Source organism: Astatotilapia calliptera, chromosome 3 (assembly GCF_964374335.1).
Source record: "Astatotilapia calliptera chromosome 3, fAstCal68.1, whole genome shotgun sequence".
Lineage (NCBI taxonomy): Eukaryota > Metazoa > Chordata > Actinopteri > Cichliformes > Cichlidae > Astatotilapia > Astatotilapia calliptera.
The window spans coordinates 50,588,439-50,604,088 of record NC_137424.1 but is presented as its reverse complement, the minus strand read 5'-3'; the positions used below and the strand labels follow the sequence as shown (position 1 = coordinate 50,604,088).

Sequence of the window (15,650 nt, the reverse complement as noted above, 5' to 3'; positions counted from 1 at the left end):
CACTTATTTCAGTGTGTTTCAGTGAAGCTTAGGTGGCAGTTTTAACCAAATGATCAACCAAAATTTCATCAAGAAAGAACAAAGTACCATATCTGAACTTAGTTTGAGAAATTGTTGGATTTTTGTCACTTTTTCCCATCCAGCTTTGAAAAAACTCTACTAAGTGTGAGTTATTATTTATTTATTTATTAACCTTTATTTAACCAGGAAGATCCCATTGAGATTAAAAACCTCTTTTTCAAGGAAGACCTGGCCAAGATAGGCAGCAGCAGATGTCTCACAGTTACAGAAATTACTCAAACACAGGCAGCAACAACACACATGCAACAATAAGTGAAAGAATACAAATAAAATAAAAAATAAAATTCAATAAAATTCAAATAAAATAAAAAAGTCAGTTAAAATGACAATCAATCTAATTGAAACAGTTGCATGTTATGGACTTGGCCTCAAGGATTCGTAGTTTAGATTTAAAATCACTTAATGAAATGAGTTCAGTCATTTTCCATTCCTTCTGCAGTTTGTTCCAGGCCAAGGGTGCTAAATGGACAAAAGCTCTTTTACCAAGTTCAGTTTGGGCAAATGGAACAGAAAGCAACAAGTAACGATGCGGACGAAGAGAATACCGCCCAGCATGTTTCATTACAAGCAGGGAACATAGATAAGAAGGCAGCAACCCAAGTATCGCCTTATATATAAAACTGTATAAATGACAGTCCCTCCGACTTACCAAAGCAGGCCATCCTACCTGAGAGTATAACTCACAGTGGTGAGTCTGAAATTTACAGTTAGTGATGAACCTCAGAGAAGCATGATACACAGAATCAACCAGTTATTGTCTTCTTAATGTGTTCAGTTTAATTCAGTTTATCTATATGGCGCCGAATCACAACCACAGTCTCCTCAATGTGCTTTATATTGTGGGTGGTTGGTTAAAAATTGCAGCTTTATCCATCCATTTAATTTGCGTTACTTATCTGGGTTCGGATCATGGGGGCAGCAGTTTAAGCAGAGACATCCGGACCTACCACCCACCTCGTCCATCTCTTCCGGGGGGAGAACCAGGGCATTCCCGAGCCTGTCGAGACATCAAACCTCTCCAGTGCGCCCTGGGTCTACCTTGGGGCCTCCTCCCAGTACAAAATGCTGGAAACACCTAACCTAGGAGGCACCCACTTGGTGTCCCAGTCGTGCCTGATTGTGCAGAGGACCCCTCCTGACTGACTGAGAGCCTCGACTTATCTGGCTGAGCTCAGAAACCCTAAGAAGAAAACTTCTTCCAACTCTAAAAACTCATAAATATTATTTTTTTGCCATCTAGAAAAGGTAGTAAGAAAAGAAATCAATGAAATAAAAGAAATCTATGATAAAAAGTTCTTGAACACATACTTTTTCAACTTCAACTTGTGGGCCCTGTGTGTTTCACATTAAACAATTTTTTCCTGAAAATATTCATAACAACAAACATATTTTTTAAAGATACGTGACGAATCAGAATCAGAATCAGAATCAGAATACTTTATTGATCCCTGGGGGAAATTATTTTTTGTTACAGTGCTCCATTTTAAACCAACATTAAGACAAGACAGACAATACGCTAACTAAGAATAGTACAATATATACATATATATACATACATACATACATAAGTCACTTATAAATAAATATTTGGAAAAGAAACATGTGTAGCTGTAGCAGCAAACAGTGTGTTAAGTGGATGCGTTGTACAGGGAGATGGCCACAGGCAGGAAAGATTTCCTGTGTCGTTCAGTGGTGCTTTTCGGTAATCTCAGTCTCTCACTGAACGAGCTCCTGTGACTGACCAACATGTCATGGAGTGGGTGGGAGGTGTTATCCAACATTGTCTTTATCTTGGACAGCATCCGCCTCTCCGACACCACCTTGAGGGAGTCCAGCTCCATCCCCACAACATTGCTGGCCTTACGGATCAGTTTATTAAGTCTGTTGGCATCTGCGACCCTCAGCCTGCTCCCCCAGCATGCAACAGCATAGAGGATCGCACTGGCCACTACAGACTCATAGAAAATCCTCAGCATTTTCTGGCAGATGTTGAAGGACCTCAGTCGCCTCAAAAAATAGAGACGACTCTGGCCCTTCCTGTAAAGTGCTGTGGTGTTTTTAGCCCAGTCCAGTTTGTCAGTGTATACTTTGAGGTATTTATAGTCCTCCACAATGTCAACACTGACCCCCTGGATTGAAACAGGGGTCAAGTGTTTCCTGGTCTTCCTGAAGTCCACGATCAGTTCCTTGGTCTTTGCCACGTTGAGCTGCAGATGATTCTGCTCACACCACGTGACAAAGGAGTCGACCACAGCCCGGTACTCTGTCTCATCATCCCTGCTGATGAATGACATGAATCAGAAAATACCACTGAACATGTATAAGGAATATAATGTCCTATAAACACTGTTTTGCTTTGGCACCATGTAAATAAAACTGAATTGTGTTGATTGCATTTTTGGTGTCAAACATAAGGCCTGAGGGCCATAACTGTCCTGGCAAAGACTCCAAACTTTTAAATATGTTTTAAGAAGATTTTCAGATAGCAGAAGGTTTAGTTTTACCTCTGATTATCAAAATTTCTGTTTGTTTTTTTTTGGTTTTTTTTACAGTGGGTCAACAAAAAACAAATAACAGAACAGAGATTTTCAGTTTTATAATTACAGGACCATTTGGCAAATGAGCAATCAGCAGTTTCTTCATTTACTACAGCAGTATTTCTTTAATATGTAGAAAAACTAAAATGTACTATTGAACCTGCGCTTATTTTTCTTATACTAAGATATCTCAGGGATTAAATGTGTAGACAAACTTCTTTTACTGACAGAAAGGGGAATTCCCCTGGTCCGGCCCACCAGTCATTGATCAATGTGAGTCGTATGAGGCTAACAACATAAGATGAGTTTGTTTAATATCCTCACGTACTGAACAGCAACATTAGTAACACAGGCAAACAGAGAGCCCTAAATAGGATTTATCTTATTTCACACAGTTAAAATTGATGCTCTGTACCATGTTTGCAATTTATTCCACATAACATACTACACAACAGATATTTAACTAAGTGCCTTTTCCTGCTTTTCTAATGTTTCTAGCTCCTAAAAATAATATAAGTCTTTATTCAGTGCCACTGTGCTTCTGCTGGATGAAAGAACCGACGATTAATGGTACATTCAGTTGTGGTGTTGCTGCTGGAGTGTGGGTGTGTGTAGGAGTTAGTGTGGTTTTGTGTTTTCACTCACTTTTACCTCTGTTTTGAACTGAAATGTTTTACAAATGAGCATCAAAAAGTCAATAGCTCATTTTTCTCTTCCTTTTTTTTGCCCTTTTCCTCCCTCTTTCACTGCAGGCAGATGGATGATGCTGCTGATCCCTCGCTCCGGAGGCGTGGAGTGACAGATGACAGAGGTTTTGGTACAGCAGGAGGGAGAGCCAAAGAGAGAGGCGACGACGGAGAGACTCGCCACTGCTGATAACCGAGAGAACAGAAAAGGTCAAGCACATCGATTGGGAGGTGAGGTAGAAGTAAGTGACCGGATTTACCGATGCTGCTCTTGCTCTCTGTCTTTACATTCTCTCTTTTCTCCACATTGTTTCTGCAGCTTCATTTCTTTCTTCTTTTTTCTTCCTCTGTGCCCTTACCACACTGAAAAAACACACCTCCACCTGCACAGCTCAGACTGCTCAATATTTCTCAATAAACCCGCTTCAAAGTTGTAGTTGCGATGCAGCGCTTCTGTGCTTTTGTGGCAAAAACTCTCCCAGTTTTGTTGATTTGGCTTTAAATTTGTGGATGAAGAAGATGTGTTCCTACAGCACAACAGTGACCTAACACACAGTCAACTCATTTAACTTCCTCTGTTTTAAATTCTCACTATGTTCGTGCTCGTCTGCCCTTGAAGTGCACATAAAATGTTTAATGAACGGCAATTTGTTTTGAGCAGGAATGTAGGCAAAATACAAAAAGCCATTAAAAACCACAGAATCTGATCTAATGGTTGTGCAGGTCTCAAACTGTGATGGTTTATGATCCACTCTAAGAACAGTAACGTCTGCCAGATAAAGCTCAACTGTGCTAAAGCATTGGGAGGTTTTCTCAGTAGCAACTAAGGCATAGTTGTTTGCACTGTAATTTCACGCACGGTGGCTCAGTGATTAGTACCGTTTAAAGCAAGATGTTCCTGGGTTCAAGCTTCAGTAAATCCCTGTGTAGAGTCTGCATTCACAGAACCACCTGTGGAAAGCTGTGAACCCATTCACAGGTTTCCTCTGATTCTAAAAACAACATGGCAGATGAGTGCTGCTTCCTGTTGTCCTGGGACACTCGTGCAAAAGCAATTCTTTAACTGTTCATTCACTTTTATATATGCAGTGTCAGGACTCTACAACTTCAAATAAAGTTTTTTGGTGTTTGATTTTTCAGGTTCTGTTTAAGTATCTTTAGGTTGTTAAGTTTCCTTTTCATGTATTATTCGAGAACTCCTGTTACATCTCCTGTAGTTTAGTATTTTCAGTGTTTAATTGTTTAGTTATTCATGTTTCTAGCTCTTAGTTAGTCCCCTCCCGTGTTCATCTTAGTCTTGTCTCTGTATGTTCTTCCTAGCGTCCCCTGTATGTGGTCCATCGTGCATTCGTGTTTGTTTAGCTCAGTCTCAGCGGTCATGCTTCCTGTTTTATTTTGGTGATCTCTCACCTCGTGTGCATTGTGGTTTGTTTTGCTTCCTTGGTTTAATGCAGTTCTGCTGCGTCTCCACTTGTGTCTCAGTCACCTTTCCCTCGTCTTTATTTTGTACTTTATCATCAACCTTTTGCTTTTGGCTCCAGTTTCCAACACATGATCTGCATTCCCTGCAGATCACGACACATTGAACCACAACAATCAACAATCAGCTTCCTATGAGTCACACTTGGCAATGGTGGGAAGGAAGAACTCCCTTTTATTGATAGGAAGGCTCAGGGAGGGGCAACAACGTAATTCCACTACATAGACTAAGGGTGAAACCCAAGCTGGGACAGTAAGGATAAAATCGAATGCTCTACAGCAGTCCCAAAAAGTTGATGCTGTTAATCTGGATGTAATGTTTTAGTGGGAGAAATGTTTCGTCACTTACCCAAGCGAATTCTTCAGTCTGAAGAACTGAGGTGACTCATCTCTGCTTTAGCTTGACGCATCAAGTCATACAGTAGTGGCTTCAGAGATTTTGAGAAAGCGATCCATGCCTTCATCTCATCTCGTCTCGACTTCTATAATAGCCTCTATTCTGGCATTACCGCTACATTAATTGGCCAACTGCAGCTAGTCCAAAACGCTGAAGGCTTTGCCTCCCATTCAGTTTTTAGAAACTCAAGCAAACTCAAGCAAACCCCAACAGAACACACAAGGCTGAGTGTTTTGTTGGGGTTATGTGACATTTTGAAGTTATGATGGGGCCTGATCGTGCAGGACATTGAATGTGAGGAATACGATTTTTCACTTCAGTTCTGGATTTAACAAGGTGGCAGTTTTCAGTGTTCTTCCTGTCACGTTTTGGAAAATCCAAAAGCTTTTCAGGAAATTTTTAAAACAGTAATAAGTACTTACAGGTTATAATAATTTCTGTGCTTATTAAAACAGGCAGTCTCAGTTAAATGTATAACGTGCAGGTTAATGGAAAAGCTCTGCTTAAAAATGACTCCAAGGTTCCTCACAAACATCCAGACAGCAGATGTTGGGAGGGGTTCACTTAATCTGCCATCTGGTATTTTTTATCTATTTTTGAACTTCTAATTTTAGTAAAGTAAATCTGTAATTTAAAAAGAAAAAGAACATGTAAAAAAAATCTAATTAAAATCTTCTGCAAAGTGCATTCAAACATCCCTCCAATCCTAGACTCCATTTTTCTGGATTACAGTTTTATGCTGCCAAGGCTACAGCTCACACAACGCTAAACTGAGATCATTTTTTAAAATTGACACAGGTTTATCCTGGAGTTTTTCCATAAAAACTCTGCAAAAAGTTATTTTATTTCAGTGCTGTCTCTCATTTATTACATTTATTAGTCTGGAGAAATGAGGCTTGTTCCTGAGGTTTTCTTCCCACATTCAAAACACAAGATAGCATCCGTTACAGTAAAAGATATATATATAAATCTTATAAAGTTTGTATTTGTCTTGTGTGAAACTTGTATGTAAAGCATACAAGAGTGAAAACAGATATAAGATTTGATGCAAGTCTTTTATAAGTTTTTCTTATATTTCTTTTCCATATGGGAAGGTTGTGTGTGTCAGCATATTTTGAGACCATTTTGAGTCTTCCAGTTATTAAAAAGAAGGTCAGGGTACTTCTCATTTCTGGCAACTTAACCCTCCAAGGATTAAGGTAGCCAGGAAGTAGGAGGAACAATAGCTTTGGTTACAATTACTTCACAACAGCACCAAAATAATCCGATGTACTTTAAAGGCAGCAGGAACTATTCTCTACTCTTATTTTTATCCTGCAAAGCAAATAAAAGTAGACCTGTGAGCGGAGAAAAGAGGGAAGACGAACCACCTGCTGGTGCCTCAGTACAAAATGTTGCCACAGAAGTTGGCATTCACCAGCATATAGCTGGTAAATACATAGCTGACACTGTCTATTGTTAGGGAAACATAAACGCTTAAATGTTAAGCCTTAAACCAAACAAAAAAGGCAGTTAGTGTTTGCTTTGTAGGGCACATTAATAAGAAGAAAATCCCCCCATCCCATTTTGCTTTCCCCCCTCTGCTGTTTTATCTCGCAGAGCAGAAATGGCTTAAACAAACAGAAGTGCAGCGGCAGTTTTATTTTCCCCACGGTGGAAAGCGCCAGCGACCGCGGCGGCGTCTGTGCCACGACTCTGCGAGTCCCCAGCCGTGTCTGCGTAACTCTCTCCAGGATGAGGGCCGGAATGCGTTCTGCAGTCACAACACCAAATATAAGCCTAATCTACATGTGATGTGATTGGCTAGCTGAGGCCCGCATCTCATCTTTGGTTTGAAACTAATGAACTGTGTGCTTTCACTCGAGTTTCCAGATAAAAAGATAATCACTGGTAGAATAACAAGTTACTGTCGTGTGGAGTCGAGAAATTGGCTTCATTCGGCGTGACTCATGGTTTCGTGCGCGTCTCTCCTCCCTCGCTTTCTCATCTCTTTTATCTCTTTCCTCTCCTTTCAATCACTTTTCCTTTATCTCCCCAATCACTGCTTTGTCCAACTTCCCTCCTCCTCTCCTCTTCTTCCTCCCCTCTCTTCGTCGTCTTCTCCCTCTCTCTGTGACATATTGCTGCTTTGTCAGGCCAGTTAAATGGCTTGCCTGCAGTGCTGTTTAGTTTCCTGTGAACTATGCTGATAGAGGAGGCGATAGGAAGCAGCTTGTCCGTTACACACAAAGCAGCGCGCTGGTGACAAACGCACTCACACACAATCCGTAATCACACGTATAGTTCTTCCCTCGACTCGATTTAAAGTTGCGTTGGTTTTTCTGTGTTGCCTTTTTCATTTTCCAAGTGTAGAATTTTAAAGCGCACGTTATTACGATGCTGTTTACCTTTTTTTGTTTATTTGGTTTAGTCAAGAAAAGACAAGCTCAGCAGTTTCATTGGATTTATGTTGTCCTGAGAAATAATCAATAAATTGTAGTAGCCTCCTCTATAATGTGGTCTTCCCTGTCTTGCTCTTCAAATCTATAAAATATGGCCCCATAGTCCAGGCTAAAGCCCTACCAGGAGCTGAATGGTGGTGAGATTACATGATGATTTGGTCTGATGGGAGAGGCAGTCATTAATATTGGTATCATATATAAAATCTATCCTCCCCAGAAAACAGATAACATCCTTCATTGTTATGCTTCAAACAACCGTTTTTCATTTTCTAAACTCAAAATACTAAACCTAACTTTGGTTGTTTCATTAGCTTAGCTGTGATCACAAAACCATGGAAGTTATTCAGGAGTTGAGCAGTCATTATGTTGCCTAGCACCCACCTACCAATGGGCTAAATGGCACCTAATTTATGCTCCGTATAAAAGCTTTGCATTGTTTTAATATCACAACAGCACACAACAACCTTTAATTCATATCCACAAAAGCTGAATTATGTCATATTATGATGTTGTTACATTTCAGCAACCCCCAGAAAAACGAAATGCAATGTAGATACACTTAATTACACCTTGCCATTTGATAGCTAGCATTTCGACATATTTAGTTAATATGTTAGCTACATAAGTGTAGCATGTAGTACATCTCTAAACAAAACAAAATACTGAAGTAACAGTTTGGAGCATCTCCAAGAAAGCGACTGGACTTCTTTCAATTTCTTGAAGATGTTTCACTTCCCATCCAAGAGGCTTCTTCAGTTCTAAGAGGTCCAGTCGACCGTGACCCGGATGACTGAGAGCCAACACAAACATCTGATGTAGCAAAAATGCAATGATTCCACTTTGTGGTTTTGTGAGACATTATGTGTCAGAGTTTTGTTACACTGGAAACTCATTCAGTTTACCAAAAATGAATAAATTAGATAAACTCAGTTACATGACAGGAATAAATGACAGATGATGTGCACTGTGGTAGAGCATGTTTGACCCTCAAAAGTCTAGATTGCCTGAGCTGTGTGGTTACCGCATGTCAGCATACTGAGCCCTAGCCATGTTGGAAGAGTGGATATGGTATCTGGTGTGAAAGCTACCTGTGCCCAAGCTCTGAAAATATCTGTGTTAAATAATTTAAATTGCTCAAAGGCATGTGAAAGTAGAGTATGTTCCAAAATGACCCCAAATACACCACAAAGAAAATGGACTCACGAACTGTGTGCTTTTCTTTCTTTTTTCTTCTTTTTTCAGTCCCATTATAAAAAAGTGTGTGTGTAAGAGAGAGAGGAAAGAGTGCTCCTTTCTAATGTGTTATAACCCCAGGATATCAAATACTGCCATTATGAGTGTTACAAGGTGTTCTTGGGCATTGATGCCACACTGTCCCACCAGTATTAAAATTTGTGATAAAGTTTCTCTTTGGAAACGCAACAAACCCAACACTTTGGGGCAGGTTTTCTCAGACTTTAGTCACATAGACCTAGAGACCAGTCAGCAACGCTTTTAGAGACTTAAAGATATGGAGATCTTTGCAGCTGTCCTTATTGCACTTGCATGCAGAAAGTTTCCTTATATCAATCAATCAAAGCTTTATCCGTCACATGCAGGTGGCCCTGCAGTGAAATGGGACCCCCCCCCCCCGACCTTACACATATAGCACAAACATTACTTGGGGATACAGGTCGGAGATTGGTAGAATCAGAGAGAAAAAAAACTCCTCTGCACAAAAAAGCACATAAATGTCCACAGCACAACATTGTGAAGACATGACAAGCCACAGGGGTGGGTGGTTGGTGAGGAGTAATCCGAAGCGAACACAGCAGCCGCCCTGCACAGCGCTACCATTCCAGCGCGGCACACAGACCCGCCGTGTTCCCTCGCAGGAAACAAGCATCGAAGGCGTTGGAAAGGGAGGGGGGATGAGTGAGTGCCTATGCCTATAGTGTTATCATTCTTTTGATTCTGAGACCTCACCGCTGCAGTGATCCGTTCCGCGATGTCTTCCAACTGTCGCTCAAGGGTCTCATTTTGAGCAGGCCTCTCTCTGATGTTTCCCCCCATACGCTCAATGGTGTTGTTTTGAGCCTTCACAGCAGCTGCAAGCGTCTCCAAGGTGTTGACCATATTACGTTCGTTGTGAGAGATTGCGCCTCGTTCCATTTCGATTCCAGCGGGCAGCCTTGGGGGGGTTTGAACAGCCGGTTCCGCTCTCTTATTTCTCCGATAAACCAGGGCTAAGCCAACTCCGATCAGCATGAACCCTGTTATCACGGTTCCGAATAGATAGATATCTTCAGCGTCCTCGATCGACAGTCCCGCCAGGCACATGAACCTCCAGTTCTGCCACCCGTCCATCGTGTATCCGGCAGGGAAAGTCCCTCCAGGGCACTCAGGCTCTCCCGAGCCCAGATTTCTCGTTGAGAAAAGGGTGTCAATAGCATTCAGAGACCAGTTGATCAAATCCATAATTCTCTTTTAGGTTTTAGAGGACGACAGTGGGAGGCTATTCCAGGGAAAGTAACAGAGGTGGGACCAAGTCATTGTTTTGCAAGTCTCAAGTAAGACTCAAGTCTTTATCCTCAAGTCTCAAGTAATGTCAGGCAAGTCAGAGTCGAGTCTCAAGTCACTGGTGTAAAAGTCCAAGTAAAGTCACAAGTCTGAAATTTTGAATTTCAAGTCCTTTCGAGTCTTTAAAAAAAACAAACGAAAAAAAGCATGTTGCAGTTATATGCTAAATGTAAATATTAGACCATGTAATTTTTAAATCTGTGTTTTTCTCAACACATACAAAATAGTGAACTTAGAAAATATACACAAATTGTGAAATTGCACCTCTTTAAAATGCAGCTCAATTAAACCTAGCTCCAAGAATAATTTTCACCGACAGTTCTGAGATAAGCTGCATGTTATTCTTGGATGCGGTTGTAGGACCAGCTTTAAAATCGCATGACAAAAATATCATACACATTAAAAAAAACTGAATCACCAACGTAGCCTGGAAAACATTTGCTAGTTAGATGAAGTCAACTATCTCATCGTAGCATATTTATATGCATATTTATAATCATACGGTTCTTGGAGTGAGTGCATACACTCATGAAGTTTAGTAACTTCAGGTCACTGCAACAAGCCCAGGTACAGTTTACCGACGGATGGGTACAGGACCTTGAAACGCACCGTGTAGAAAGTAAAGACCATCGTACGTATCATAAGTTTACCAGTCTCACAAATCGTCGTCATAAATACACATTCGTTAACCGTTTATTAATAGGACCTTTGAGCTCAATGGTAATTAATTAGTAGTGGAAATAATTTCTGGTAGCATCACAGAAATGTAGCAGTGACAATAATACTGTATGCTGTAATCGTACTGGGCAATTAGTGATACAAAAAACCTGTTTTATCCTGTGAATAAAAGTATATGTTTTTGTCAATGTACCATGGTAATAACAGAAGCGAAACGCAATATTGTGTCAGGACAATTCACTATTTATGCACAATAAACAAAGGAGCATAGCACGACCATTTCTGTTCAGCGCCAGACTTGCTTGTAACCTATATCACCAATTATGTTATGAAAAATGACGTATTGACTACAACAGCAGACTGACCTTTGTGTAAATGCTTGGAGCAGACTAACCTGTGAGCTGGAGGGTTCTGGGACGTTATATTTGATCTTTGAATGGCTGCAATCCAGGCCATTCGTCGCCTCTTTGTTACTTCGGAAACATGGCTCGAACAATTTCTCTTCAACGACGTAATCCGATAACAACCGATCTCTTTACCCGTCGGCTTCCCGTGGCTGTCATGCGACCAGCTATTGCAGTTAATAATACAACAGCTTCTTGACATTTTTGTGTTTCTTTTTATCGCTGTATAACTGATTTTAATTGAAAGCCTGCGTGCGCTAGTACCGCTTGCCACGAGTTCCCAGAATCCTTTGCGGTTCTACCCGTGAATGACGTCACATTTTCAACCTCTATATAATATGCATGTTAAATTTTATATTTGGGGTAAAATATCAAGTCTTTTCAAGTAAACCGGTTCAAGTCCAATTCAAGTCCCAAGTCAGTGGTGTAAAAGTCCAAGTCAAGTCACAAGTCTTAGAACATTTTTTCCAAGTCAAGTCTAAAGTCATAAAATCGAGTCCAAGTCATGTGACTCGAGTCCACACCTCTGGAAAGTAATGCACACAAGACAAGACAATGACATAGAGGCTAAGCAGGGAAGATAAGGGTGAGGAGGAGAGGAGAAAAGTGTGACCACCTTCGCTGAGAGCTGAAGAAGAAGTGTCTAATATAGAGCACAAACTTGAGGGAGGAATGTATTTAAACAAAAAGAGCACGAACTGGTGCAGCTGGACTGTAGTGGGCACTGTGCCAACGCTTTAGGCTCTATAGCTCACTCCAAATGTTTAGAGGGTCCTCAGTAATACTGGTATTTGGATGAAGCACAGCAAAACCTAACTGAACCTCACAGGCAGTCATGCTCTGGTATGATGAAAGGCAACCACACCTAAAAAGAGTGAGACATGCGGGCTCCTGTTTTAGTTCTTTGCAGCATCCAAACACCTGTGAAATAGCAAGTGCATGTTTCCCATAGAGATATACGAAATTACAAGAAATTATTTGTGTCACTTTCAAAGAGGTGACTTCATCCCAGCTCAGTCTCAGGAGTTTGTGAAATAGTCACCCAAAAAAATGAAAGAACTACACTTTTGTCAGTGAGCACAAATTTGTAAGTCATGCAATTCAGTGGGAAATATGTTTTGTCCCAAAAGCACGTATGTTCTGTAGAAAAAGCAAGTGTCACCATGGCAACCAGAAAGAAGTGTTTTATAAGCCATGGCAACTGTTGCGTTTATTTTTTAAACCTAACCCAGCAGATTTTAATGCCTAAAGCTGCGTCCACAGTGGAATCAATTGGCTGCGACCTGGCAACCACACACCACAGAAAATCAACTTCAAGCGACTGCACTACTTGCAAATAACCCCTGACAATGTAAAATGTAAAATGGGCGGGACCTGAGATAACCATTTCTCAACTTTTAGGCGGGCAACTGTAGCGACTAAGTGAGCACAGGATACTACTGATTGGCATGTGGCCTGGTAGTAAATACATGCTTTTTTCAGACAACAGTGCATCCCTCACAAAGCCTTATTTTGGTTAGTACATTACTTGCCCACTAATCAGCCCATCGGCCCAACACTAACCCAACAAGCTGAAAAATGATACCAACTGGTCAGGTTAGACAGGTTGTTATAGGATGACCCCAAATGGGTCACATTCCTATTTCCAGCCACCCTGGGAATAAGAATGTGCCATCCTGTCAGTTGAGTGGAAAATGAGAAAAGAAGTGTTTACGTATAATAAGTGAAAGCAAAACAAACAAAAAAAAACATTAAGGTCCAATTACTGCATTCAATATGATAAAAGACCAGTTGGGGAGGGTGTGGTTCAAGGTAAACTGGTAGGCATCTACTTTAGACTCAGTTCAGGGGTTTTTGAAGGTTCTCAGTCATCCAGGTCATCATCATCTTTAAGTTTCTTGAAGACGTTTCACCTCTCGCCCAAGAAGCTTCTTGAGTTCTAAGAGGTGGAGAGCCCTATTTAAGCCCTATTGGGAGTGTCCATAAGAGGGTTGCTGACCCTCTATTGATCATCTGCCTAATCACATGAGCCAAGGTGTGAAAACAGGTGCTGGTTACTATCAGCCTAATTGTCATTTAAGTACGAGGATGGGTTGTTTTTATAAACAACACAAGTTGGAACACACACACCCAGACACACACAAAACAGTAATCTGAATGAATTATTGTGTTTGCACTCAATCGCACCTAGACAGTTCATTTGCATTCAGAGCAATTTACACAAATAAGTGCAAAGCAGAGACAAATGAATACACTTACACACATTAAACAATACAAATGTTAACAGACCCACACCCACAAAGAAGCACAGTTTTTATTATTGTGTATGTAGCATTCAGTAAAATATGGACAGACATACTCTATCCTTCCTGATATTATCATAGACTCGCCGCCCACTAAAATATCTCAGCTGGAGGCTTGGTTGCGTCTGGAGATGTGCTCGCTTATCATCTCAAAATACACACTCACAAGTGGACACATGGGAACGTAGAAAGAAAAAAGCACAAAAATAAACACACACACACTTATTCGCATTTCATTCTTAAACATCCCACGCAAACGGGAACACGTCTCAATGGTTTTTGGTCGTTTGTGCTCTTCACAGGCAAAGACTCACTGTATGCGCGTGCTGACTATCACACACACATAAACTTTGACTCCTCCACCTCTCCTTGAAGACATTTATGAGGTGCTAAATCACTAAGCTGCCTGACTGGTAAGGGTAAATAGAGAGGAGAGCCATACATACACACACACACACATGCTGTGATGTGAAGGAGTAAACATCAAAGCATCTGTTGGATTTTTATCTTTAGTATATTTTTGAATGAGTACAATGTTTAACGTTCTTTTCAGACCTTTTTTTGAGGAGTGTGGACAAAGTCTAAATTAGTCTGGTGGAGAATCACTTGGAGGGCAAAGGAAGCGGAGAAAATGCAGGACAGAAGAAGATTTGAGTGGGCGCGCTGATGGATGGCTGAAGAGGGAAGAAGAAATGGATGAAAGCTCAAAAGATTTAGAGAAGGAAAGCATGGAAATTTATTGAGTAAGACTGAGGGAGAGGAGTGGGTGAATGGAGTAGATGGATGGAAGGAAAGTAATCGGAAAGGGGGGATATATCAAGAATATATCAAGACAGACCAGAAGGAATGTAAGAGAGAGAGGTTTGATTTATTCTCAAATCATGAATGACTGGGTGAAAACAACTTGTGCATGCAGGAAGTTCAAATTAGATGATCTGATTCTTTTTTTTTTCTTCCATTGCTTCTTTCCGCAGTTCGCCCTCACCATCATCTTGGATAAACACCTCAGATATGTCCGTTCACAACAGCAAGGTTCAAAGCTGAATGCAGATACTGAAACCGACTGACACCCTGTGGCAAACGGACTACAGCGATTGGGTGGACAGAGGACGATGGTGGCCCGGAGCCATGGATATGAGTCATCCAATTTCCAGCTCTAAATTAAAAACTCTTAAAGTCTCACTTCCACTTGGATGTAGATGTGGCTGAACACCAAAAAGCAACTCGGGACAGTTTTGCTCAGCATATACCTTGAGAACTCCCTGGCAATGATTTGTTGGCCAGTAATGGGAGATACAAGCCTAACAGAACAATTTGAGGCTGTTTGGAACTAGCAAGATTTATTAAAACACAATAATAAAACCAAGAGCCCTTGTAGCTGCTTCTTCCCTATCCCCCTGCCCCAGCTTCCCTGTCATTCACAATCCCCCAGATTTCTCCCTATCCTGCTTTCTTCCCATCCCATCTGATCAACTCTTAGGTGATATCCTTCAGAGAAGTGTCCCTTAATTTTGAGTGCAGCTTCTTCTTCTGTATGCTTCTGAAGCAGATTGTCCAATCTCCAGTAATCTCTCTTTGAAATGGGTGGCCCAGCAAGGGCTCTTCTTGGCGGGTTCGGGACAACCACATCCTCCTTGGAGGTCGGGAGTCGAATGGCTTGGCCGAGCAACAACCCCTTAGATCTCAATCAAACCCTCCCATGGGGGATAGGACTTGGAAGCAGCAGCGGAGGTGGTGGTGCTTCCGGCATGAGTTTAGGTCTGGATAATTTAACAACCCAGGAGTCTGTGAGCAGGGCGGTTATCAAAGAGAAGAACTGGCCAGCACTGCTCATACTCGTCATCATTGCGCTGACGATCGGCGGAAACATTCTGGTCATCCTCGCGGTGTCGCTGGAAAAGAAGCTCCAGAATGCCACCAACTTCTTTCTGAGGTCACTGGCTGTAGCGGACATGCTCGTAGGGATCCTGGTTATGCCAATCTCTCTTATCAACATCCTCTATGGTAAGTTTATGGTACCCATAAATGATATCAGCATGAAACACTTATATACAAATAAAATTCACAACTCATCTCTGCTGACAG

At 41.3% G+C, this 15,650-nt stretch overlaps 1 protein-coding gene across 2 annotated transcripts in view; it reads left to right on the top strand.

The window, feature by feature from the left end:
• The window catches only part of htr2cl1 (5-hydroxytryptamine (serotonin) receptor 2C, G protein-coupled-like 1), a 227,541-nt gene that overhangs the window by 174,243 nt on the left and 37,648 nt on the right, over nt 1–15,650 (top strand). Inside the window, exons 4-5 of one of the 2 annotated variants that reach the window (XM_026162610.2) lie at nt 3,371–3,535; nt 14,540–15,569. In XM_026162610.2, the coding sequence (XP_026018395.1) occupies nt 15,146–15,569 (424 nt within the window). In that variant the 5' untranslated portion in view covers nt 3,371–3,535; nt 14,540–15,145. Of the gene's footprint in view, nt 1–3,370; nt 3,547–14,539; nt 15,570–15,650 lie in introns of both variants that reach the window. The other variant, XM_026162609.2, reaches the window with a different exon arrangement.